The sequence below is a fragment of the Equus quagga genome, chromosome 5, assembly GCF_021613505.1.
Source record: "Equus quagga isolate Etosha38 chromosome 5, UCLA_HA_Equagga_1.0, whole genome shotgun sequence".
Classification (NCBI taxonomy): domain Eukaryota; kingdom Metazoa; phylum Chordata; class Mammalia; order Perissodactyla; family Equidae; genus Equus; species Equus quagga.
In genome coordinates this window covers 34383078-34409372 of record NC_060271.1, presented here as the reverse complement: position 1 = coordinate 34409372, position 26295 = coordinate 34383078, and the positions used below count along the sequence as shown (strand labels likewise).

Sequence of the window (26295 nt, the reverse complement as noted above, 5' to 3'; positions counted from 1 at the left end):
TGTTGTTTAAATCATCTACTAAGGTTTTAATTTCAGTGACTTTTTTTCATTTCTAGAAGTTTAATTTAGTTTATTTTCAAATCTCCCTCTTCTTTTTTTCAGTGTCTTGTTCTTTCTGCTTATTTTCAATGTTTTAATTTATGTCTTTAATAATTTTAAGCATACTCATTTTGTGTGTGGGGCTCCTTCAGATTGTTCTATTGAGGACTGAGGGTCTAATCCTGATGTCTGTTGTTTCTGTGACTTTCCTGCATGGTGTTTTTCTCCTTGTGTGTTTTATAAGTCTAGATTATGAGCTCATCTTTAAAACTGCTCATATATGGGAATCTGATAGCCTGGATTGACGACTTGTTTTCTCCAGAGCAGTTTGGTATCAACTTTTTGACTTGGGGATTTCTGGATCATAAATTGGAACCCTAAACCCACGTAAGGCACGTCCTATGTCTCGTCTCTGACTCCCCTGAGAAGACACTTCTCCCCCTCCAGTCAGGACACAGGCTTATTGCTCGGGCTTTCTGTTCCCTCCCTGTTTCTCACCTCTGGTGATTTCTTTTAATTCTTGGGAGGTCAGTGCAGCATTTAAAGGGATCTTTGCTGTAGTTTATCTAGCATTTCTGGAGTATTTGTAGTGAGAGAATTTTCAGGCTAATTAGTCCACACTATCGTCACTCTAGAAGTTGCTAATATAGCTCTAATGTTTCTCCATTATTTGTTCATCTCCCCCTTTTTTTTTTCTGAGGAAGATTAGCCCTGAGCTAACATCTGCTGCCAATCCTCCTCTTTTTGCTGAGCAAGACTGGCCCTGAGCTAACATCTGTGCCCATCTTCCTCTACTTTACATGTGGGACTCCTACCACAGCATGGCTTGCCGAGTGGTGCTATGTCTGCACCCAGGATCTGAACCACTGAACCCGGGCAGCCAAAGTGGAACACGCGCACTTAACCGCCACGCCACCGGGCTGGCTCCCATCTCCCTTTTTAAAGAAAGGAGATAAGTCTCAGGCTCAGAGACTTTGGCAGGTCACAGCATCATGCTAGATCTTAATAGCATTGTTTTATGTTTAACATATTTATTTTTTTATGATTCCTTTCATTTATGATAAGTAATACCAAGTTTCCCTTTGAGGCAACACTTCCCTGTAAGATAAATTTATTTAAGCAAAGATTATGAGTCGACATAAAAATATTCAATAGGAACACCCATGATAAGTAGAAATGACACAAATCATGAAGCTGTATGAGAATGACTCTGGCTGGGAAACCTGGCTGTAAACCCGTGGCGGTTATTGTCATCCTGCTCATGGTTACAACCTCCTGCTTGGTTTAGCATTGGTGATAGTTTAGTAAGACTCTAGTTTAGTAAGTTCGCTTTCTGAGAGCACAGCTATTTTAAAAGATAGTCATATTTCCACTGGTAATTTACCTAACTCAACCAGATCTGGGCACAAAACAAGATTTCCCTGTGGTTACTTCCTCTTACCCCTCCCAAGCTTTACAGTTCTTTATTCCATTTCTGAAACAGATGGCACAGTGACTGCTGGTAAGGAACAGTCAGGGCAGAGGGCACTGATAAAGCTGCTGGTAGTAATATATGACAAACTCCGCCACTCCGCCACCTCCTTGCATCAACAGCCCTGCCAAGCTGTGGAGCCCCAGCCCGTGGAGCGGCTGACTAGCAGCCGGAATCTTTGAACGTCCCTGTGTGCATGAGTGTGTCCATGGACCTCCTTAGCCTGAGCCCAGGCCCCTGGTAGGGTAACTGGTGACACGTTATGAACTTGGTCACTGATCTTCCTCTTCTCTGCCAATGATTTTCTCCACCTGCATCAGCCACATGGCAGGGGGCTCCCAGTGATGGCCGGGATGCTGCAGAATTCCCCAAAACAACCCCATCTGAGTTTCCTTCTGTCTTTAAAAAAAAACCCCACATAATCCTGATTTTGTTTAGTTTTGGTCATTCTAAAAACTAAGAAAAGGTGATGTCACTGATGGGATCTGGTTGTTATTTCTTTGTCTTTTCTTATAAGAAATTCTTTGTCAGATCATTTCCTCCTGACTTTCATCTGCAAAAGAAAAAGGCCAGTGAAATAACAGCACCCTTTGGGCAGCTGCTGCCAGAGAGTCCGGCCACGCTTGCATGCACAGAGCTTTTGCTCTGATAACATGGAAGCAGGGGTTTGATGCGCAGGAGCTGGGGCTGGTGCACACCTCTCCATTTCCTCATCTGGAAAATGGCCAAAGAGCCTTAGCTTGCGGGGCTGCTGCGAAGGTTCCACGGGATGAGGTCTGGAGACACCTGTCACAGTGGGTACCTGATAAATATTAGTTCCTTCCCCTGTTTGCATCTTTGTTGTTAGTGCTGTCGAATCTGACTCCTAGCACCCCTGTGGACAGCAGAGTGGAACCCTGCCCAGTCTTTTTGCACCATCCTCTCTCCTTCCGGCGCTGTATCAGACAAGCTCCGCTGCTATTCATAGGGTTTTCAGGGCCAGTTCTTTTGGAAGTGGGCAGCCAGGTCCTTCTTCCTAGTCTGTCTTGGTCTGGAAGCTGCCCTGAAACCTGTGCACCATGGGTGACCCTGCTGGCATTTGAAATACCAGTGGCATAGCTTTCAGCATCACAGCAATGATGCAGCCACCACAGTGTGACAAGGGACATACAGGTGGTGGGGTTCCCTGACCAGGAAATGAACCTGGGCTGCCGAATCTTAACGACTAGGCCACCCAGGGTTGGCTCTTTGTATCTTTGGTGCCTGATAAGTGCAAATCAGAAGGATACAAGTGGGTGGCACGGAAATTTCTCAGGAAGCGGGAGCAGCTGCTCAGTTTTGCACGAGCCCCCAATGGAAGGCAGTCAGGAGACCCTCCCCAGCCAGCGCTTGTTGGAAACCCACCCTGTGCTGGGCTGGGAGGAGCCCCTTCCCTGGTGACGCGTGTGCCCCTGAAAGTCACCACAAGGTGGTGCTGTGGCCACCACAAACGCTCCAGGTGTCTCCAGGGCCAGGTCCTACTCCAGGAGCTTCCCGGAATCGCATCTGGCTAGAGCGGGTGGGAGCGCCCTGCCAAGGGGTGGGCTGAACACACCCCAGAGTGCCCGCCCCTCACTGGGGTCCCTGAGATGAGCCATGAGACCGAGACTCCAGACCTGGCCCTGCCTTAAACTAGCTGTGCAGGCTGGGCAAGCTGGGTCAACACTCAGCTATGCAATTAAAGGAGCAGGTGGAGGGTCCCAACGGGGCAGTGGAGAGAGCCCTGGGGTGGAGTCAGCAGGCCTGGGGCCACCCTTGGCTCCTTGGCTGACATCTGTGTGACCGTGATCAAATCTCCTCAGCTCTCTGAGCCTGTTCTCTTGAGAACCAGAGATAAGTGTCCCTCTCTCCCAGGCTGGCTGTGACGATCCATGAGACAGTACACACAAAGGGCACTCAACCAACGGCCTTCGTTTGGTGCCCTTCAGCAAGGCCTGCTATTGGGTATCCAAGGCGGCCAAACGAGGGGCTGGAGACCCCAGCCTTGGGGAAGCGGAGTGTGAAGAGAGGACTCCAGGACAAGCAGGTGGGCAGGTCTGCGCTGCTGCAGGCAGGTATGGCTGTGGGAGGGGTACGCAGTGTTCAGAAGGGAGGTCCCCTCCCATCCGAGATCCCAGGTGGGGATGGAGTCTGGCTGACCTCTGTTCCCTGCACAGGTCCTGACACCTGGCACGTCCTCCGCAGAAGTCTGCTGACTAATGGATAAACAAACACACCGACTGAAAGCACTAATACTCAAGACTCAGGTCAGATTCCGCGTCCGGGTCTCTCCTTTCCGTCTGATGGGTCAAGGCCCTGCATTCTGGACCCTGTTCATCTCTCTGACCTTGCTTCTCCTGACTTCCTAGCAGAAACCTTGGTTCAGGCCGCCTGCCCTCCCCACTCACCTTCCTGCCTCTGCCTCTTTGCCATCGCCAGACCTGGGCTTGAAGGCCTCCTGCTTTCCTCACGGCCTCTCAAAGCTCACCAGTTCTTCAAGGCCCTCACCCCCTCCTGAAGTCTGCCCTGCCATCTGGAAGGAAAGTCTCCCTCCTCTGAGCTCCGTAATGTCTAGGCCCTTGTGATGCAGCGTTTGGTACTGTCATTTACCCGTTTTAAAGCTGGTATCTATTAACTTTATTGGCAATTGAGGGCAGCAAGCTTATCGTAAGAGGCAGCATAAAAGAAAGGTTAGTAGAAAATGGTATAAAGTCAGACGTATCTGGGTTAGAATCCAAGACTTGCTAATTACTGGCTGCATGCCCTTGGCCAAGTCACCTAACCTCCCTGGGCTTCTGGTTCCCCAACTGTAAAAATGGAAAATACAACACCTGCTTCCAGGTGTAGTAACACCCACACCTTCCAAGGTGACTGGGAAGCAGCTCAGGATGGATTCCGCTCCTACCTGGCACATAGTAGGTTCTCAGTAAACATCAGCTCCCTTCCTCTTTCCCCCCCTCTGAACGATGGTTTCTTATTTTGGAGATGAGCAGCTGTTCTCCATCAAACTTCTGCAGAGGAATGTGGCAGGAACTAAAAGTCATGCTTTCCACTGTTCTCTGAGCCTGCGACGCAGGCCACACAGTCTCGTGAAGCCTCAATCTCTAGCAGCTGCTAAAGTACAAAATGTAAAATCACCCAAATAAAAATCGACTTGGGACTTGCCGCCTAATTAACCGTCTTCCAAGTGCCCAGGTGCTCGCCAAAGCCAAAGGGTCATTAACTCTAATCTCAGTTCCCAGGAAGCCCCAGCGACAGCCTGCCTGACAATTACCAGCACCCTGGAAAGATTATTCGCGACCAGGGCCTTCTCCTCAGGGCTCCAGGTTTGTGACCTCCAGCCCGACCTTCCCAGCTACCAAAGGCAGGGGTGGCCGAGGCCCTGCGGGTTAATTAAGCACATGCTCAGCTCCTGAAGGAGAGGGTGCAACTCACAGACAGAGCGAGTCTGCTTGAAACGGGAGATCTTGTTACCTGCAGAGAGGGCATCTCCACATCCCCTCACGGATATGAGAAACAGGAGGTCAACACTTTCCGTTTTTGCTTTGATTGCTAGGAAGCTAACAGCTAAATTCACAGCTCAGTAACAGCAGCCAGACAGTAACAGGAGAAAATACAATAGTCACAATAACAGTGGTTACTGAGTGCCTATGACTTGCCAGCCATTCTGCTAAGTGCTTTACGAACATTATCCCACTTAATCCTTTTAATCCTCCTCTGAAGGAAGCATCAGCAGACCCATTTCGCAGGCGAGGAGCCTGAGGCATAGGGACCAAGCACATGTGCTTGTCTGCTCAGCTAGTGAGGGGCAGAGCTGGAACTCAGGTCCAGGCCTGGCTGCAGGTGCCCAGGCTCCTTCTCTCCAGGCCCAGCTCCCCTGCATTTAAGCTTCCAAATTGGCTCAAGCCTCCTGTCCTCATTTATATTTTTTCTGGTCCTGATGTTTTATATTTATCCATAAATTATTGTTTTCATGACTGAATTCCCTGAGAAGTCCTGCAAATCCTTTGAGGAAGGAGATGGGACTTTGCATAAATAAACAAATGGCTGTCTGAGTAAATGAGTGAATAAAAGATGGGAGAAAAAATGAATAATGAAGACTATACTAGAGACTAGAAAGGTCAAAGTTCACATGGGGACATCCTGTGCCGGGATGGCAGGGACAGGGGCTCCAAACTCAGACCTTGTCATTAAAACACACAGCGTAGGGGACGCACAGACCCACAGGCAGGGATGTTCTATCTTCTGTTCTGAAAAACAGGCCTGGCAGTTTTCTAAAAGACAAGAGTTCTGACGATACTTGCAAAGCAGGCTTGATGATCATGGACATCTTAGATACAGGAAAACCCCCACAGTTTCCATTACAGAATGCTGTGAACTGAGATGGTTAATTAACACGGAAAATAACGAGCCTTGCAGTATTGTCTTCCCCTGTTGGAATGCCCCAGCCCCCATAGCAAGCTCCTTCACCGCGGGCAGTCTGGATCCTTTAGTAACTACCAACCCCGACGCATGCACAGGACCTGTTATACCAAACTGTGAATGAGGGGGAGGCCAGGAGGGCAGGAGATGGAGCAAGGTCACCAGACAGGGGATCTGTCCATGAAACTGGGATGGTCACCAGGGCTCACTCACGTGGCCAGGAAAAGAGAGACTCCTGGAGACCATTCCCTCCCTATCCGTGTCCTCGCCACGGAAACTCTGGTAGATGATCTGTCTCCCTAGGAGCTTGGGCGGTGAGCACAGACATCTGCTCCCTCTGCTGAGAGCGACAGTTACTGGTGGACCAGAATGAATTAGCATTCAGCTTCCAATGCTGTCTCTTGTGAATGTGCTTAATGGGGCTCTGATCAGCTCTGGCTGCCAAATGGATAAAATCATGTTTCTGAAAAGGCTCGTGCCAGACCTGGGGAGATGCTGGCCTCCAGGCACTGCAGCCCTCGGGGCTCCGTCGGAGTGCCAGTGGCTGGCCTCCCTGGACAACATCTGAGCAGAAGCAGCCTGAACAGGCAGAGCCTGGTGTCTCACAGGCTACAAGCCATCGACTCTCAGATTAAATCGATCCGTTCCTAAATTCTTAACCACCCCTGGGCAGAGTAGTAAGCCTCCTGTCACTAGAAGCAATTAAGCAGAAGCTAGTAGACACCTCTGATGGATGATGTCAAGGGGATCCTATAAGTGTGGAGGTCTGAAACAGACGATCCCAAACGTCCCTGGGAACCCTGAGTCTAGAGGCCGTAATTTCCAATGCTCAAGGGATGAAAGAATGAACTGGGGACCGTCGTATGGACTGACCCCAAGATAACTGAAGTGCCTCTGGATCATCAAACTCTGACACGCTGAGTGTTAAGTGCCCTTTGCAGTTCTAATGCTTTCAAGACTACCAACGACCTATGTGTATAATGATCTTAGCCAATTATCAAGCAGGCTCTGCTAGATGCCTTATATGAGCATTTTATTTATCCTTACAATATCTCGATGAGGCGGGTATCGTCAGCTCTATTTTACTAAGGAGCAAGCCCTCAAGAACTTATGTAACTTGCAGAGAGTCATAGAGTTAGTAAGTAGTGGAGCCAGGATTTGAACCCAGGGCTTTCCGGCCATGAGCCCGTGATCCTAATCCTGCAGCAAGGAGAACTGTGGCCTTCTGGGTAGTTATTAGCAGACTTTTCTCATGAGCAGGTAACCTCCTCCTCATTCTGCACTGACATTCCAGTTAGGGGTAGAAAGTGCGTCTACAGAGCGCTAGACCAAGTGGCAGGCAAGGCAGGCTAGGGAGGTAGGTCCTGGAATAAACAACCCCTGGGGAACTTCTGCACAACAGGTTCCCCACCTCCACGGGATGCTGAAGTGGCCGGATGTAAGGCACAAGCGCTGGCCATGGAGTAAGGGACCCTGGTCCCGTCTGGTCTCAGCTGCAGGAGCAGTGGAATTCTCCGCCATTCCGCCTTTCATACCAGCACATCTCTCTGCCCCCCTGCTTCCTAGGCCTCCCACTACCTCCCCAGGGGAGGGGGCTACTGGTCTGATTGGTCAAGTGCAAGGACACTGATGTACAAGTGGGCACATCGCCGCACTTAGGAAAGCCAGCCGAGTCCCTGGGGGCAGGCAGGGACTTTTCTCTCTGGGGCCCTATCTTCATCCCGTGAGGTGGGGATGGCGCCCTCTTTGTCTGCCTCTCTCCTTTGCCTTCCTTCCTCTGTGCTGCCAGCCGGGACAAAGCAGGTCCCCAGATCAGGAGTGGAGCTGTCCGGGCTGAGGCTGCGGGGCGATCCAGCACAGCTTCAGCCAAGCTCTTCCCTGGGGGTTTGCGGTGCCGGCCTAGGTGGCGGTTGGTATGGGGCCACATTTAGCTAGAGTTTGCGTGTTCACCTCCCTTGGGAATCCAGTGGGAAGAAGGTGGTAATTTCCGGGGCTGGGATCTGGGCATTTCTCGGTTGCCCGGGTCATAACAACATCAAAACCTCCACCATGAACGCCAACCATCACAGCCTCTCAGACCACGTGCTCTCTCAGGCTCCTATTCCCCGCCTGGGAGAGGAAGGTGTTGAACGAGGCAATTTCTGCAGGCTCTTCTAGCTCAGACCTGGGGCCCCTGGAAGCTAAGTGGGACCATCTAGTAGGCACTGGGGGTTGGAGGCCAGTCCTCAAGGGGAGGGTGAAGAGAGTCAACTGGTGGTTATGCCCTGTGGGTAATGGTGGAGCAGAGAGGCCGGCCCCCGAGGCGAGGCCAGAGCAAGCCCTGAATACTCGCCTTCTTTACACAACCCAGGCTCTAGGTGTGATCAAAGGCACTTTAGCAGGTGGCGAGGGCTAAGGTCAAGGGTGTCTGCACCCCCAGGAGGACGCAAATGCCTTTCAAAGGGAGTTGGCATGATCTGCGGCCAAGCCTGTTGGAAAGAGCCCATCAGTTTAGGTTAAAGCAGCAAAGGAACCCTGCGTTCTGCTGGCTCCCTCCTCCCCGGGAGCGGCCAGTGGTTGGAGGACACGACTGTCGTTTAGCGAGCTCGGAGGCAGTGAGTGCCACAGCCGCGGAAAAACCCATCTGGATAAACCAATGGAGACAAGGAGAGAGAAACTCTAATTTACGGAGGATCTGCCACATGCAAGCACTGTGTGTCACACCCACTCTATTGAAACGCCAGCCGGGCTGTCTCAGACTGGCTCCAGATGAATCCCGGGTCCTCCTCCTCTCTGTGCCAAGTCTCAAGCCAGGTGCTAGTGACACAGAGAAGGAAATGGATACTGTCCCTGCCCTCAACCTCTTCATTGGAACAATGGGAACATTAATACCTACATCTGACGGTTTTTTGTACATTAAAGGAGAGAAAATATGCAAAGCGTTCAGCATGGTGCCTGGTACACAGTAAGTGTTCAATAAACGGTGGTTATGAAGTCCCCAGGCAAGCCCGAGAGGCAGCAGGATCCCCTTTCACTAATTAGCCAGAAGCTCGGAGGTGAGTGACTTCCTAAGGGTACCCAGACAGTAACCAGCCGAGCCCAGACTTGAACTCACGGTCTAGACTCTCGGTCCAGTGCTCCTTATTTCATGTCATTCTCAAACAGTGGCCATGATCCCTTGCATCTTGAAGACACAAGGAAAGGTGACCAAATGGAGCCAGCTGACAGACGGAAAAGGGACAGGGAGGCAGGGCTGGCCCAGGGTGCAGCAGGACCTGCAGGCTCATATGTGCTGAGAGAGAACAGTCACAGGCAGGCTGGCTTATCTCGCCAACTGCATGGACAGGGCCTCTGGGCAGAGACAATATGTAACGCCTCTAATTAATTCCCTTCAGATCTTTTTGGAATGAAGAGGAGAATAAATGCATCAATAAACTGAAGCAGAACTGATAGCCTGGTTCATGTGGCCATTTCCTGGCTCAGCCAGCCACCTGAGTCAGTTTGAGTTGAACTTGCTTTCTAAATGCTTAGTTTTTGAAATCTTTTTAAAGTAAATACATAGAAAAATGAACAATCCACTGTGATCTGGGGCCCAGAGTCTGTCAGCGAGTAGTTGGATGGTGGCTCTTCTTGGCATCAGGCACTGCTACCCTCGCCACCTGCTGAGGCCAGAAATACCCTTGGTCAGAGGGTCAGTCGCTCCCAAAGCAAATTCATCCCATTGGCTGGCATATGGACCATTGTTGGAAGTGGACCGTTCATCCCCAGGAATTGATACAGAGGGGAACAGGACAGACAGTGCCTGCCGTGAAGCCGACCACCCTCTGGTAGGGGAGGGTAGTGTAACCCTGAGAGTTTTTTTCTTTTCTGTAATGCAAGTGCCTGACGTAAGCTTTGACTGCCAAGGCATCCACTTCAACAGGGCTATCTCGGGTAAACACACTGCCAGCCACACAACGAGATAAAGAGCCAGGCCACCTCCCCCGCCCCAAGGCTCCTTTGTTTTAGACAGCTTGGTTGATTTCAATAATTGACCATTTGGGCCACTTGTTTTTTCTCTTCTTGTGCTTTAAATATCTGCTGTTATGTTTTAAACTCACCAATAAAGAGTGAGCCCATGAAACCCTAGGTCCCCACCGTGGACCGCAGAAAAAGCAGAACCCCAGGCCTGTGCATGCTTTCTCTGTCTAGCTGTTGCTGTGGCCCCATGTGTGTGTGTGTTTTTCAGGTTCTGTAAGTAATAAACCTTTATGTTTGCAAAGTTTCCTGATGGTTACTGCTGAAAGGCGTCTTGCCATCATAATTAGAACTGCACAGGCTGGTCCGACCACATTAGTGACTGATAGGCTGACACCAGCACAAAGCAGGCAGAGAGAGCTGCAAGCAGATGGATGTAACACATCACATGAGCGCCGGCACAGCTGGGTCAAAGGGGAGGGAGGAGGCAGGTCGGCAGCTGGAAGAAGCAGAATGGCCCAGACTTAGGAGCTGGGTACTGGGCGTGACTCCCAGCTCTGACTTGGGGCAAATCCCTTCAGCTCTGAGTCTCAGTCTCCTTGCCTGCAGTTCCGCAGAATGGCATGAACACTACCTGCCTCATGAGGACGCGGCAAGCATCAGAGTTAGAAAAACTGTCGCCGTTGGGCATAAGCACGGACATCCCATCTCAGTGTGACCAGCACCAAAAACAAACACAAACCCACACTGTATGCTCCGAGATAAAGCAAAAATAACAGTTCCAGTTCCCCAAATGAAGGAGCATTTCCCGTACGACGCTGACTCCTAGTAAAAACAACTCTGTCCCCAGCGTTTAGAAGGCTGGCATCTGAAGACACTGCGTGTCCTGTGTGGCTTCAACAACCTCGTGAGAAAATGGTTGCTTTTCCACCAAGGACACACTGATGAAACCTCGGTAACCTTGGTAATTGTGAGTGTGTGTTTTCCCTTTAGAAAAGGGAAAGGTGTGTGTTTAATCTGGCAAGCCAGGACTTCTGAAGTCTAACTAGTTGACACCTTTTTACAAGAAACTTTTCTAAATGCTTCTGAGTCTGAGTCTTCCTTCCACGTGGGGTGTGGAGGGAATCTTTGAGCCACATCTTGAAGGATGTGTCTGAGCTGGCTCCATGCCTGGGCTCAGGGGAGGGGGAGACTCTTCTGGACGGTGAGAACAGATACAGAGGCACGGGATGCCTGGACCTAAGCAGACAGGAGTTGCCCTAAATCCCCAGTTTTCCTTCTCGAGCACAAAGGAGATCTGGATGTGGCTGAAGGAAGGGCAGTTGATAGAAATCTCAAGACTTTCAACCAAAAAATCCTAATGGGCCCACCTAGGCACCTCACTTTGCCTCACACTGAGCCTTAACTATAAAGTAGAGATAATTATCCTGACATTAGGCTGCTGTAAGGATCAGAGATCAAGTCATGAATTAGAGCAGAAGTCAAACATTGTGGATCCAAATTCGAGCTTCATCATTACTAGTCCTGTAACTATGGGTTAGTGACTTCACCTCTGGAAGCCTCAGTTTCCTCATCTGTAGAACGGGGATAATTAAAACCTCATAGGAGTATTGCCAGGATTAAATAAAATAAGGCATGTAAGGTATTTAGCTGTGCCTGGCACACAGTAAGTGCCCAATAATTGTGAGCTGGTGAGACGACGATGATGATCGGAATGGATCCATCAGGCAAGCAGGTAGTAGGGGTCTCAGTAAACCCCGGGGGAATCTGGGTCTGTCTATTTCTGTCTGAAGAGAAGATTCCTCAGCCTCACAAAGCATTCAAATACTCCGGAAGCTAAGGGATTCCTGCTGGGAGTCCGTCCTTCCCACCCAGCTTGGGCACAGCTGAAGATGTGGCAAGGCTGCTCTGAGAATCCGAATAGCAGATGGAGAAAGCTCCGCAGATGCCTCGCACATCTCTAGGATGACGCTGGAGTAGAGGGTGGTCCAGCGCCTGCGGTGCCTCTGCAAACCCAGACCACCTGCCTGGAGCTGTGGGAGGAGCAGAACAGGCCTGAAGGACTGGCTGGGCATCTGGCTCTGTCCTGCAGGACTGGCTTCTTGTGACTCCTTCCATTCCCTAAGTCGAGTACTTAACCGGGCTTGAAGTGGTCTCTACCTAAGGGCAGGATGCTCAGGTTAAGGATGTCAGGCAGCCCTCCTAGAACTTGGTATGGGAAGAACACTAAGAGCTCCCTTTACTGAGCACCTACTATGTGCCAGGTGCTTTTCGGATGATTGACACACATCACTGCCGACCCCCGCAGCCATTCTGCAAGACCCCAACTCATGCCTCAGAGAGGGCAGATTATTTCAACAGACTGAACTGTAAGTCCCAGGAGGAGAGGGGCTGGACTGGCTTGTTCACTAGAGGGCCTGCCACACAGTAGGTGCTTAATGAATTTGAGCCAATGGAATGAATTTGATTTTGAATAATTCTGTTTGGGAGGTCTGATCTGAGATACTGCTCCAAGTGAAAACATCCAACTTGGGGGAGGGGGCCCCAAATAATAGAAATAGGAGTTCTAGAGTCAGAGAAAAGTATTAAAATCTTAGTTCGAGAGCAAGCTGCTCTACCCTTCTCTAAATCTCGCTCTTCTCATCTGAAAAATGGGGGCAGAATGACTTGTCTCATGGGGTTGTTGTGAGGGTTGAAGAGAATGTATGGATATTCCTGAGCAGAAACCAGGCAGAGAGCTGGGTCTTCATAAACGGCAGCTCCTGCTACTATTGCTATGACTATTATGGCATCATTTCCATTTGTGGGCAGCTCTGCATTTTCACCGGGTCATCTCCTCTGATTCTCTGGGCCGTGGGCACGGTCTGGAGCCACTTGCCATCCGTGGTGCTCAGAGCTTTGGCTGGGATCTGCCTGGGGCCTTCCTCCTGCCAGACTGGACCCAGCTCTCTGCTGGCCTCAGCTCTGGTCCTTTGGTGGGTAACATGCTGGCTATCGTTCCTGCATCTGTCTGCGTGGGGGCCCCTCGGCTGAGCCCCTGGGCTCCCGGGTGCCATCAATTTTGTGGCTCTCACCCAAGCCTCCTCAGGACTGCTCCCCTCTGGCGTTCTATCAAGGTGTACCTCTATCCTCCAACCTGTGAGACAAGGTAGGGGAAGATAGGAAAGTCCCTATTTTGTAGATAAAGAAACAGGCTCAGTGAGAACTGTGTCTGGCTGAGGCCTCAGCTGAGAATTAATTACAGAGGCCAGAATCCAGCTAAGCTCTGTCTTCTGGCTGCTAACCGAGCGTGAAGTTCCTGTATGTATTCAGGGAAGGAACTTGGGGTTATTTTTATGGAACCACAAGGCTCCCCCAGTGGACAGAAGATGCGTGTGGCAGTCACTCATGCTATTCACAACACAGTTCTGGCTCTCTGCCTTCTGAGCACCTCTGGGAATCCATTTATTGGCCCCTCCTGGATGTTAGGAATGTCCACGTGCATTGCTTTCCCTGGCCAATGAAGCATGAGTGAAAGTGACATGTGTTACTTCTAGGTGAAAGTGTGTCAAGAGCCTGTGCACAACTCACCCTGGTCTCTGTCTCCCACTCAGGAACCACATGTTGAGAGGGTGCCTCCATCAGCCTGGGTCTTGGAGTGACAACAACCATCAGAGCCCCCTGCCTACCCAAAGTGGACAGGCAGCACGAGTGAGACATGAACCTCTGTTGTGTCGCACCTTTTAAGATTGTGGGGATGTTTGTCACTGCAGCATAACCTGACTGATACAGTGTGAGTGCTTATAACACTAGACTTCAGGTTCAAGTCACTCATAAGGCATGAACTCTCTGTTGGCTTTATCCTAGGCACAGGAGGCATAGACGTTGGTCAGAGATGACCCCTGCCCACAAGGGGCTTATAGTCTGGACAGCGATTTGAAAGGAAGCTGACCACTGAGCTTGAGCTTGAGGGAAGGGCAGCCCCGGCTGCGAGGGGCACCCTGTGAATGGTGGCACATCCCCAAAGCAGTAACGCTGTTTGCAACATGACCCAGAAAGGAGGCTGCAGTGGAGACAGTTAACTCCACAGGCAGCTGTTCTTGGGGGAGAGGGCAGGAAGGATGAGCTACAGCCAGGAGGGAGGGGGGAGGGGAGGCTGGCTGGAGGATTACGCGCTCTGGGTGACTCAGCAGGATCGACCGCTACATTGCATCACTAGGTCTCAAGGGAATCCAGAAGACAGTTAGTGGGTTCAAATGCATTAGAGTAATTCCTCTTTGACATCTCCTAACTCAGATAATGACAGCTTTCCTGCAATTAGGACAGGGTCCCCTCACTGTGCAGATTAACTGGGTGTTAAACAAGCAGGGCTGCCTGAAACCAGACAGCTGAGCCGGAATGAATTAGATGCGAAACAGCAGCTCCGGGCAAAGGGTGAATAATTCATTCCGATCACAGCTAGCTGGAGACTGGAAGATGCCCCATCAGTAACCCAAGGCCGGGACCTAGGCGGGGGTTGTCAAGGAAGAGGGGAGAACGGGGGTGCAGCGAGAGAAAGGACAAGAATGTGCAGGCCCCAACCCTTGTGGGAGGCCAATTTTTCCTCAACTAGGTCCAAGGGCCATATCACCCATGTGCGTGTGGGGTACTCTAACACAATGTGCCAGCTCCCTTTTATAAAGCTTAAGACCGTTCTTAGCATAATACAAATGCTCAGTAAGAATTCCTGGGCTCTTATTATATGCCAGCATTTACATGCACTATTGCATCTAATCCTCACAACAACTTCGATGTCGATACTATTATTTGCTGTGTTTCACCAGTCACCTGGACTTCAGAGGTTAGGTGACTTGCCTAGTGGCAGGTTTGAGATTCCAACCAGATGTCCTAACCCAGAGCCTGCACACGTGCAGTATCAAAGCTGGGAGCTCTGGGTGGGGAAGAGCCATGTGGCCCTGTCACCTAACGACCGTAAGACCTGCACCTTGCTGCCGTCCTTCCAGCTGTGCCTGGCCCACGTCTGTGGAATCGGTGGGGACTGGATGGTAAGTTGTGAAGCCTGGAGGCCAGAGGCTTCCTGGATTGCTGGAAAGAGGATGTGGGGAACAGCAGAAAGATGAGGGCCACGTTGCAGGGTGTATGTGTAAACACGCATGCGTGTGAGCGTATTTTTGTGAGTATGCGTATGTCCACGTTTTTATTTGTTTTACTTTGTGGTATGGGTTGAGGAGGTTGGCGAGAAAGGTGCCATTAACCTCTTGTTGCACATGGAGAGATGGACGTCCAGGAAGGCTGTGTCCTTGTCCACCCCAGGCTACCCAGCTGAGCAGAGGCAGGACTCAGACCCAGGTCTCAGCTGACCGCGAAGCCCATGCTCTCCTCTATCCCAGAGTGAGAGTTCAGATTACTATTTGGCAAATATTTGCTCCCCTCTCCTTCCGCTGTCAGCAGAGTGCACTGCCCCACTCTGCTGACCTGGCCAGCACTTACTTTGGCCGAGGGAATTGCAGCTTCCACTCTTGCCCTCCTGAAACGCTGCCCTGAGAATGCCACGTGGGAAGTCAGACAGGCCTACGGAGGATGAGAGGGCCCCTGGGAAGGACTGAGGCCCGCCAGGTGACTGCCGGTACCAACGACCCGCCAGGGAGTGAGGTCAACTGGGACCTTCCAAGCAATTCAGCTCTGACTGCAACTGCAAGAGGGAGCCCAGGTGTGAACAGGAGAGGAACTGCCGAGTCAACCCACAGAATCATGAGAAATCATCAGTTATCACTGTTTCAACCCACTCTGGAGAGGTTGTCTGCAGCATGAATAACTGATACAGGACGTGAGTACATACGATATGAGCAGAGGTCTTAAACATGCATGCGTTGCTCAGCTTGGCTCTGGCACTCCAGTGATCGACCATAGGAAGAGCATACCCTGAGTGGCTGGTGCCCCTTCAGCCTCACTGTGACAAATACCCATGGAGCAGATCTGAGCGCAGCCCGCAGCCTGGAGCCACGGCTACCCGACCTGCAGCCAGAAACAGGGCTGATTCTAGAGCAGCTGAACCACAGCCAACCTGTAGATCCTGAGCATGAAAATATCTGGCGTTGTAACCCCCTGAGTATGAGGAGTGGCTTGTTAGACAGCATCACTGAAGCAACAGCTGACTGATACACCCATCCTGCCTCTCTATAACCCACACATTTTTAACAAACATTCTGTGTCCTATATGAGAAACGCTGTTCCCCTAATTTTCCCGAGAGGTTCTGACAGTATAGTTATCACTTGCGCCAAGTCAGAGGCACACAGAACAGCATTATGCAGGAGGAGTCAGTGGTGTTTCTGCAGCTCAACAAAGCCTTTTACAGGAGGGGATGAAGAGCTGAGGGCGGGGAGACATTGCGGGTAGCCAGGGGGTTCCCAGTGGTGATTATCTGTACCAGGCAGAGCAGGGAAGGCAGGTGAGGGACGGCTTTTCGACTTGTTCCGTCTCTGGAGCTGCCTGGGTGGGGGAACAGTGCAGATAGAAAGGGTAGGTACAATGTTTCCACGGTGGAAACAGAAATTCGCCTTTACCAGAGCCCCAAATTCAGCCCCGCTTTCTCGGTGGTTTTTGCCTGACCTCTGACCCCAGCCTGGATTTTCCTGGTGAACGCAGCTCAGGGCTGGCTCCCCAGGCCCTTACGCATGGTGGTCCCAGGTTACCCAGAGTTACTGGAAATGAGACAGAGGTGCCTCCCCTTTGCTTAGTGATGTGGACAAAACCAGGGGATAAGGGGCTGTGGAAAGCTCCGAGGGGGGAGAGTGTCCTCTGTGACGGCAGAGGATGGTGAGGCTCACTGCAGGGCTCACGCAAAGGGCCTGGCCCTTCCACGGTGAACGCCGAGGACGGCACCTCCACCTTGCCTTTGCAGCCAGGAAAACAGCTCCGGTCCTCAGTCTAAGGTGATGTGGAGGAGACATTTTCGCAAAAGGTAAAGAACAGGAAAGAATCATGCCAGTAAGCATCAGGGTGTGTCCCACGCCCTTCGGCGATGCCGATGCTGAAAATAACACCAGTCAACGCCTGACTCATCTGGCTCCCTCAGGTCCAGCCATCAGCAAACATTCCCACCCTCCTTGCTTGCTAGCAATTGGTCAGCAATCAGACCACACACTCGGGCTGACCAAGGAGAGTGGCCAGGGGCCATCTTCAAGGGTACCCTCAGCTTGGCAGAAATTCTGAAGGGCAGAAGCTGCAAACTGACATACCTGAGCTGCATTTGGTCCATGAAGGGTTTTACAATTTGCAAAAATCCTCTACGTGGGGCACCTCACAGTTCCTCAAAGCAAGTACACGGGGTGGGTATTAACTATTTTGTAAGTGGGGAAGCTGAGGCTCAGAGAGGCATTCAAGGAAATCCCAAGGGAGAATGTGGGCTGTAACTCCAGCCCCTCTCTCCATCCACCCTCTGCTCTCAGGCCTAGGAGTCCCTGTCTCAGTCCCTTCTCTTGCCTTCAAGGTCCTGCCGCTGTGCTCCACCAGGAGAGAGGTCAGTAGGTTCCATGAACAGTGGACCACCCCAAGTGCCTCAAGCTCTGACCTCACTCCCCCAACCCCCTCCTACGAGCAGCCTCTGCTGACAGATCTGTCCCAAACCAGGATTCTGCCCTGGATATGTCACCCGCCCAAGGCCCAGAGCAGTGGCACTCAAGCTGTCCACTGCCTCAACACTGAAAGTACATCAATGGACGGCGTGACACACTCCCAAAGGTGTCTGCAGTGGGTTGAATGGTGGCCCCTCAAAAGATATGCGCTCCTGGAACCTGTAAATGAAACCTTATTTGGCAAAGGCGTCTTTGAGGATATAATTAAATTATGCAAATGTAACTAGTTAAAGATTCTGAGATGAGATCATCCTGGATTTAGGTGGGCCCTAAATCCAATGACACTGTCCTTAGAAGACACAAGGAGAAGGCGGTGTGAAGATGAAGACAGAGATTGGAGTGCTGCATCTAAGAGCCGAGGAACGCCAAGGACCGCTGGCAGTCACCTGCAGCTAGAAGAGGCAGGAAGGACCCTCCCGAGAGCCTTAGGAGAGAGCATGGCCCTGCCGACACCTTGATTTCAGACTTCTCCCACTCCCTTCCCTCCCACTCAAGAGTGCACATCAGAACGCAGAGGTCAACGTCATTATTACAGGACTCGAGTTTATGTTCAGAAGAAACAAACCATTTTCCAAATGAGTTAACTATTTTGTCTATTTTCAAACTATTTTTAACTTTTAACTATTGTACCTAAGAACAAATTTACCAGACTCCTGACCCCTGGTCCAGAACCTCTGGCTGGGGGGGATGAACTTGGGGAGGGTTTTCACCTGTGACAATGAGCCACACTCACCTTTCTCCTGAGCCATTTCCTGCAGACAGAAGTAGATGACTCTGGCTCCCAGACTGAAGCCAATCAGGGTGACAGGTCGCCGGCCCTGGAGGAGAAAGGACACAGGTGTCTAGCGAGGGTGGGCACAGCCAGTTCCAGCAGAACATCAGCCCTGAGGAGGGGACCCTTGCACACTCCTCAGTGCCTGCCCTGCGCTTAAAGAGTCACTCATGTGCCACTGCCGGCCCCCGAGCTCTGATGTCTTAATCAGGAGAGTCTGGCCCTTACTCATGCAGGAGTGAAGCCGACAGCCAGCCTCTGGCTGGGTTAAGTCTCTTTCATCTCAAACCATTATTCAGCTGCCATCTCTTCCTCCCCAGGAGACAGGACTCATCCATCTTGTGGCAAACAGCAGCTATGAAGTGGGGCCCTGCTGGAGCCAGGGAGAGGGGGCAGAAGGGACCCCAGGGGTGATGGGTGAAAAGGCAAAGAGTGACGTTGGAGGGACAACTGTTCTGTTTCTAGATAGGAAGGTGGGACACGAAATAGTGACTTTCCATGATAAGAGAAGGTAGTAAGTTAGACGTAAAGAAGAATTTTCTGACTAAAGAACTTGTAGACAAGGCAATTCATGGGAAAAAGCAAGTTATCTGGGGCATATGGCACAAGTGTTACAAGGAAGGGAAGGAAGGAGCAGATGAGCTCCAAAGGTCCAGCCTGGTCTCAGCAGTCTATGCCTTTTCCCTGTTTTTGTGCCAACACATGTGTCCTCTCTCCCCCGACTCTCCACTTACTGCCATAGACAACCCTCCGTCAGAGAGTATTCCAATTCTGCAGGAACTTTGTGGCAAAGGCTGTCAGTCATCTCCCAAGGCCCATTCTCGCTCTGTCCTTTGGTAATAGAACTCACGAGTTTTACTGGGCACACAGCTACCCAGCCAAAGACTAAGTTTCCCTAACTCCCTGGTAGCTAGGGATGGCCACAGGGCTGTGTCCTGGCCAAGGGAGGTGATGGGAGGCAATAGGTGTGACTTCCAGGCATGCCCTTCATTCCAGGCTCTGACTGTCTGGAATGCAGATAAAATGCTAGAAGATGCATCCTGGACCACAAGAAAGAGGTTGAGGACTGAGGACGTGCAGCCACGAGATCGAAGGAGTCTGGGGTCCCAAAGCTGTAAAGCTGCCAATGTGGCAGGCCACGTAAAGAGCCCCCACGGAGGGCCCCATCCTAATTCCTGGACACTGTGAATGCATATAGCAAAGGGCCTTTGCAGATGGGGTCAAGTGAAGGATCTTGAGACAAGGAGATTATCCCAGATTATCAGAGAGCCCAACGTGATCATAAGGGTCCTTACAAGACAGAGGCGGGAGGGTCAGAGTTACACAGAAGGCGACGTGATGATGGAAGGAAAGGGTCAGAGAGAAAGATCTGAAGATGCTACACTGGCTTTGAAGATGGAGAAAGGGGACCATGACCCAAAGAACGGAGGTAGCCTTTGGAAGCTGGAAAACGCAAGGAAACAGATGCTCCCTGGAGCCTCCCTAAGCAATCCAGCCCTGTGAACCCATTTCAGACCTCTGACCTCCAGAGCTGTAAGGTAATAAATTTGTGTTGTTTTAAGCCAGCAAGGTTGCAATCATTTGTTACAGCAGCAGTGGGAAATGAATACCCATCTTACTGCTCTCGATGCTGACACCCAGGCTGTCACGTGGAAGAGAATAAACCTGCATCTCATCTAAGCCGATGCCTCTCCGGTCTTTGCCTTACAGCCAAAGCTGCCAAAGGACTTCTCTATCCTGGCAAAGATACGGGATTGGATGGGGTTTCCGTTTCTCAAGCAACTTACCCATTGTGGCAGAAACTGCTGGTTTTCCCTCAATATCCATCTTCCCTTTTTCCCATAATAATTGAATTTCAGTTGGGCTCATTGCCACCCAGAATAAAGACTACATTTCCCAGCTTCTGTGGCAGTAGGTATGGTCACATGACTAGGGTCTGCCCAGTGGGATGTTGATGGAAATGCTGTAAGGCCTTTGCTTTTCCTTCTTCAGCCCTTCCCCTCTCCTGCTACTTGGAGCTCAGATGCTGGATCTTGGACCACGGGGTCAAGACCACGTACAGCAGAGCAACAAGACAGAAGGAACCCGGGCCTCTTGACCATGGCACACCATTCTGGTGTAAGACTGCCTTCCTAGGCTTCTCCACGAGAAAGAAACTTCCATCTTGTTTAAGCTACTGTTATTTTGGGTTTCCTCTCACTTGTAGCCAACACTAATTCTACCTATACAGTCATTTCTGATACTATTTCTCAAACTTGTCTCCATTCACTCAAGTTTATTTTGAAGGGGGCGGTTTCGTTTCCTTGGTAAGTACATCTTTACTGGATTCAAAATTTAAAAGCATTATGACAATTTCTCTTCCTGAGCATTTTACGTGGTCTTTGGACCACTGAAGATGTGCTCAGATGGTAGCTCTGTAGCTCTAGGAAGGAGCACCTGGGCTTGTCCATACCTGCAGGTGCCTCTGTTATTCAGTCCTCACCTAATTATCTGCTAGCGATGCACAGTCTCTAATTCCTACTGGTCCATCCTAGGACACTTTCATGACTTGAACTGGAGAGGCAACAGAGACCACCCACTCCCTCAAAACCACTGGGCTACCTCCACCTCCGTGACGTCTGTGCACAAGTCAGCTCCTCATTTCCCCTCTTGCCCCCCACCCACAGCCATTCCCAGGTACCTGCTGCCGGGAGAGCAGGATGTGGGCCAGGTGCTTGCCAACCTCTGCTGATCGATGGAGACACACCCCCCAGGGGTTGTCTATGACGTTGGCGACACTGAGGAGTGAGGCTGGTAAGGTCAGGGCAGCCACAATGCCTGGGGAGGTGGGATAGCGGTGATGAAGGCAAGGGGGCGGTCTTCGTAGAGAAGTGATTGGCTGGCTAATGGATGTCTGAGTAAATGCATGCAGAATCTTTAACTTGCCATCTGTAAGTTTTCCAAATGTTGTCAAACTGCTAAATAGCAAAGAAGAAAACTGAAGCTCACACATTTCTGACACATGAACTAGATTCCTTCTGTTAAGCACCTGTCATGTGTGAGATTCCCAAGATGGCCCCAGTTTGTCACTCCACCCTATATCCTCCCACTTTGGTTCCCAACTCTGCAGTCCCCCTGGCCTGCCCTGCCTATTCTCTCTAGGCTCAGCCATGCGACTTGCTTTGGCCAAGAAGATGTTAGTAGATGTGAGGCTTGAAATGGACTTGTGCATCCTCTCATGCACTTCTGCCATTGGTGTGGGCTAGCCCGCTGATCCTAGGAAGAGGAGGAGAAACAAATGAAGCAGAGCTGAGTCGCCCTAGTTGCCCCACACAAGGCTAGCCTGCGTCAGTGGACAGTCGCTGACCCAGAGATGCATGAGCAGACCCAGCAAAGATCAGCCAGAGGCAGCCTCGTGACTCCTGAGCTATTATGATAAATAACTGTTATCTTAAGTCATTGAGTTCTGGGGTAGCTTGTTATGCAGCAATAGCTGGCTGATACACAATGTGATAAGGCAATTGGCTGTTTTACCTATCCCCTCCTGACAAAGACCATAAACTTCTCACAGACAGGAATGCAGCCTTAACCTCTCCACGTTCCCAGGGCCCAGCAGAGTGCTTGGCTCCCTGAGGGCCTCAGGCATGCAAAGTACGGTACCAGTGTGGGTTGGGGGCAGTGGGCAGGCTGCTGGCAGCAGGGAAGGGGGCCTTACCAGACAACACTGTATACTTCAGGGCTTCTTGGGCCACCATGTTGGCAAGACCACTGAGGATGGTCTCCAGGGCGTTGCCGAGCTCCATCAGGTACTTGGCCTCCCAGGCCAGGCAGTACTGCTCACCGCTGTGGGCCAGGGCGGCCCACGGAGCGCTGAAGGTACCTGGGGAGAACACGGGTGGGTGAGGTCCCTCCTGTCTGTGATAGAGGAGGCCCCCCCCGCCCCTTTCCAGACAGGCCGTGATGGGGCCACTCATGCTTGGCGGGAGGACAAGAGGCCCGCCCCCTGCCAAAGAGTGGCGGTTGATAGTGAAGCAGATGACCAGCTGGAGGAGCACTCACTGCCACTCTGTGAGTCAGCAGGCCGGGAGCCGAGCCCCAGCTCTTTCCTTCATTGGTAGCTGGGTGACCTTGGCACACCCCTATCCCACCCTGAGCCTCACTTGGCTTATCTGTGAGGTGGGGTGATTAATATTTCTCTCCCTTCACAGGGTAGTTGGAAGAATTAGGTGTTCAAACAATTATCCATGTAAAGCGTTCTTTCTCTCATGTGGCAGTAATTCTGGCATCAAGCTGCTGAGGACGTACAATAGGAACCCGTGACGGGACGAGCAGCTGGCTCTGTGAGTCAGCAGCATCTCATTCAACAAACACCATCTAGGAAAGAAAAGTCTGGAAGTTTGGAGCAGAGGTGTTTGAGCCCAGCTCTGCCGTGATCTTGCTGCATCACCCAATTTTTCTGAGCCTCAATTTTCTCACTTAGCAACTGGAAATGGAAGGATGACGACAGCACCACCATAGTGACTGATGTCAAGCACGAAAGTAGAACCATGACTGTCTGCCTCCGTGCTGGCCCTCCTTCTGCCCCGAGGATAGTGTCACGTCTCCAGCATGACACTCAGGCCCCCTGAGACCCGGTCCTAGCCTCCTTCCCAGCCTCATCACTTCCTGACTTACACTTTACCTTCTAGAAACACTTGCTTTTGAGCTGTTCATTCAATCATTCATGCTACCACAAATATTAACCGGGTACCTGGACTATGCCAGGCCCGGAGCCTGACCCTGAGGAGACAGGGGATGACCGTCGTAGGAAACGTCAGTGAGCATGCACTCAGCGCTGGCAGCACTGTGCTGAGGGCTCGTCACAGGGACCCTTTCACTTAATCCTCCCCTAGCCTCTGGACTGCGCACCGCCTTAGCCCCATTTCACAGGTGAGGAGCCTGAGCCATCTAGATAAAGAGCTCCCAGCCCAGGGAGGGAGAGAGATGTGTAAACACCATGTGGTCACTCTACTCTGCGAGAAGGAAAGGGGGCCGTGGGGTGCACAGAGGGACACCTGATCTGGCCCCCACGCATTTCTGCCTGTGGCCCAAGGGACCTTTCTAAACAGAAATCTCCTCCCGCTCCTGCCTAAAGCATCATTTTCCCGAGGTCACTCTTACTTGCCCTTGAGCTTGCAGTTCAGTCACCTCCACGGGAAGCCTTCCTGGCCCTCGGGAGCTCAGATCACCCTGCACTTTCCCCCTGGGTTCTCATCCCGTCTGCAGCTAGACATTTGTTTCTGCGTCACCTGTTTCATGCACACCTCTGCCATAGTCTGTCTGCCGAGCACGAGGTTCCCAAAGCCCAGCGAGGTGGCGTGTAGTGGGCACTCAGGAAGACACCATGAATGAATGGACAGGCGGAGCCAGCTTCCCACAGGCTGCGGGCTCTGGACGTCAGTCAGATGCCTCTACCTGTCCGAACCATAGCCCTCATCCTTAGCTATGGGTGCTACATCGACACAAGGACAAACCTGGGGCTGCTCCCTCCCCCTCTGCAGGGACCCTGTCACAGCTGTGTAACAGCTCAGAGATTAATTGTCTCTCATTACGGAGAAGGAGACGGCCAGCCTGTCTGTGGGCACAGAGCAGGGGTGTGTGTGTAGGGCATGCTGTGACGCTTGCCCAGGCTCAGAGCAGGGGTGTGTGTGTGTGTGTGTGTGTGTGGCATGCTGTGACGCTGGCTCTGGACCCAGCTCAGCAGCTTCCTGGTTGCATGAGTCACAGCAAGGCACACTGCCCTTCTGAGCCTCAGCTTCTCCACCTGTTATAATGGAACGCTAACATCTGACTCACAGGTGTGGTGGGGCTCGTGTGAGATGCTGCATGAAAAGCCTCATATAAACTGTAAGGCACTGTACTGCACTGGATCGCCCTGTGGCCAAGAACACGGGCTATGGAGGCAGACAAAATGGGGCTGACTCCTGCCCCTATCCCTGACTAGTAGGTGACCCTGGGCAGCCCTTATGAGCCTCGGTTTCCCCATCTGTAAAATGGGGGTGATAATGACGCCGGCCTCCTTGGCTTGAACTGAGGCACTAAGTGAGCCGATGTACACAATGCTGGGGTTAGTGCCTGGCTCCCAGCAAGCGATTAGCTACAAAGCTGTCACCCTCCTTACACACGATCCTATTTAACAGAGGAGTAGGCCGAAGAAAGTCCACCGATTCCCGTCACACACAGAAGCAAGCCTGTGAGGAGACCAGGCTCCTCTCTGGCCGTCAAGGGGACAGGAAGAGGGAACTCGTGTCCTTCCTGAACTTACTCTGGCCTGGGTATCCTTCCTTGAACCACCTCTGCCCAGGGAGCGCACCACACTCGGCTGCTGGGGGAGAACCCTGACGACAACTTCCTCCCCGCACAACGATCTTGCCCTTTGACCTGGGGTGAACCGAGGAAATGGGGGTAAAATGCTTTCCATCCTGGTCAGAATGGCAAACCCTTTGCTCAGACTCTTGCTCCTTCCTTCCTGTCTCAGTCTTTCTGGAGCATGGCATAACGAAAACAAAGGAAGAGAAACCCACGCACTGTGGGCAGGGGACCCAGATGTGAAGCCTGCATCTGCCCCTCGCCTGCCACGTGACCCCACATGCTTCCTCTTCCACCAGGTCAGGACAAGAGCAGCCCCACCTCGAGGGGGCAAGCGGATCACGTGTGGTAGAGCCCCTCGAGTTCCTGCTGTGGGTAAGTGCCTGAGTCGGGGTGGGCACGCATTAGGTGCCCAGTTATGTCAGAGCTCCGCTGTGGGGACGGGACGGCGGTCCCAAACCCATAAGGCCCTAGGAACGCCTTTAATGGGGCCTGGACATTTTCCCTCTTGCTTTCTTCTGTGTCACTGAGAAGAGCTGCGGCTTCCACCCTTGGATCCTAGAGATTTGGGAACCCAGGTGGCTCCGAGCCTGTGGTCCGGCCAGGGTGCTCCGGACTCCTCGGCCCACCCTGCTCTCTCTGAGTGACGGACTGTTTGCTGAGCCTCACCCCGGGCACTTGCAAAAGAGAGCTAGGTGGTGACTGTAGTGTGGTGTTAGACCATAAAGCCACCCTGCTTAGAATCTCCTCAAAACACACGTTCAAAGTAGAGCAGCAAAGGGAACTAATGTTTGTGCCAATTAGAAATCAGGTGCCTGCTACAAGCTACCTTAACAATCTTTTTAAGTACCGGAAAGGCAGGAAAAATTTGTTCTACTTTACAAATGAGGCAGCTAAGGCACAGAGAGGTTAAATGACTTGCTTAAGGTCACACAGCCAAGATGTACTGATCTCTCAAAGTCCTTCGCTATCTTCTACTTGCTCTGAAGATAAATTCAAATCCTCGCCACAGCTCACATGCTCCTGCGTGATCTGGCCCTGTCCATACTCCTGCCTTCTAGCTTCCTGCTCCAGCGTCCTGTTCTTTTGGTTCTTTTGCAGAACTGGGCCTTTGTACATGCTGCCCCTTTACTTGGTTTACAGTTCTTGATCCTTCTTTACCCTTCTAATTCCCAGCCAGTCCTTAGCCTAAATGTTACTACTTCCAGGAACCTTTCCCTCATTCCTCAGAAATAATGTGTGCTTTCCCAACTGTGCCATCCATACAGCTTCCCTGTAATTACTGCTCATTGGGTTGTCTTCTGCCTCAGACCATATGTTCCACGGGAGCAGTGGCTGTGACTGTGCTGCTCACCACTGAGTTCCTAAGGCCTGGCTCAGTATCTGGCACACGGTCTGTACTGTACTCTACAAATACTGCTGAAGGGATGGATAGGTGGATCAATGGATGGATGTGTAGGTAGATGAATGGATGGATGGATGGATGGTAGAGGGATGGAAGGATGGATGGATGGGTGGATGGTGGACAGGTGGGTAGATGGTGGATGGATGGTAGATAGATGGATGGATGGTTGGATGGATGGTAGATGGATAGATGGATAGGTGGATCGATGGATGGATGTGTAGGTAGATGGATGGATGGATGGATGGATGGGTAGATGGTGGATGGATGGATGGGTGGATGGTGGATGGATGGATGGATGGGTGGATGGATGGA

General features: G+C 51.5%; 1 protein-coding gene across 3 annotated transcripts in view; it reads right to left on the bottom strand.

Annotated features, from left to right (window-relative positions):
- Positions 1-26295, bottom strand: part of TMCO4 (transmembrane and coiled-coil domains 4) — a 92383-nt gene that overhangs the window by 23285 nt on the left and 42803 nt on the right. For all 3 annotated transcript variants that reach the window (XR_006888562.1, XM_046660598.1, XM_046660597.1), the window contains exons 10-12: positions 21946-22110; positions 20932-21068; positions 18213-18297 (exon numbers count right to left, since the gene is read on the bottom strand). Coding sequence is in view for 2 of the 3 variants with exons in the window: in XM_046660598.1 (XP_046516554.1) it covers positions 18213-18297; positions 20932-21068; positions 21946-22110 (387 nt within the window). In the remaining variant the exon portion in view is untranslated. The remainder of the gene's footprint in view (positions 1-18212; positions 18298-20931; positions 21069-21945; positions 22111-26295) is intronic.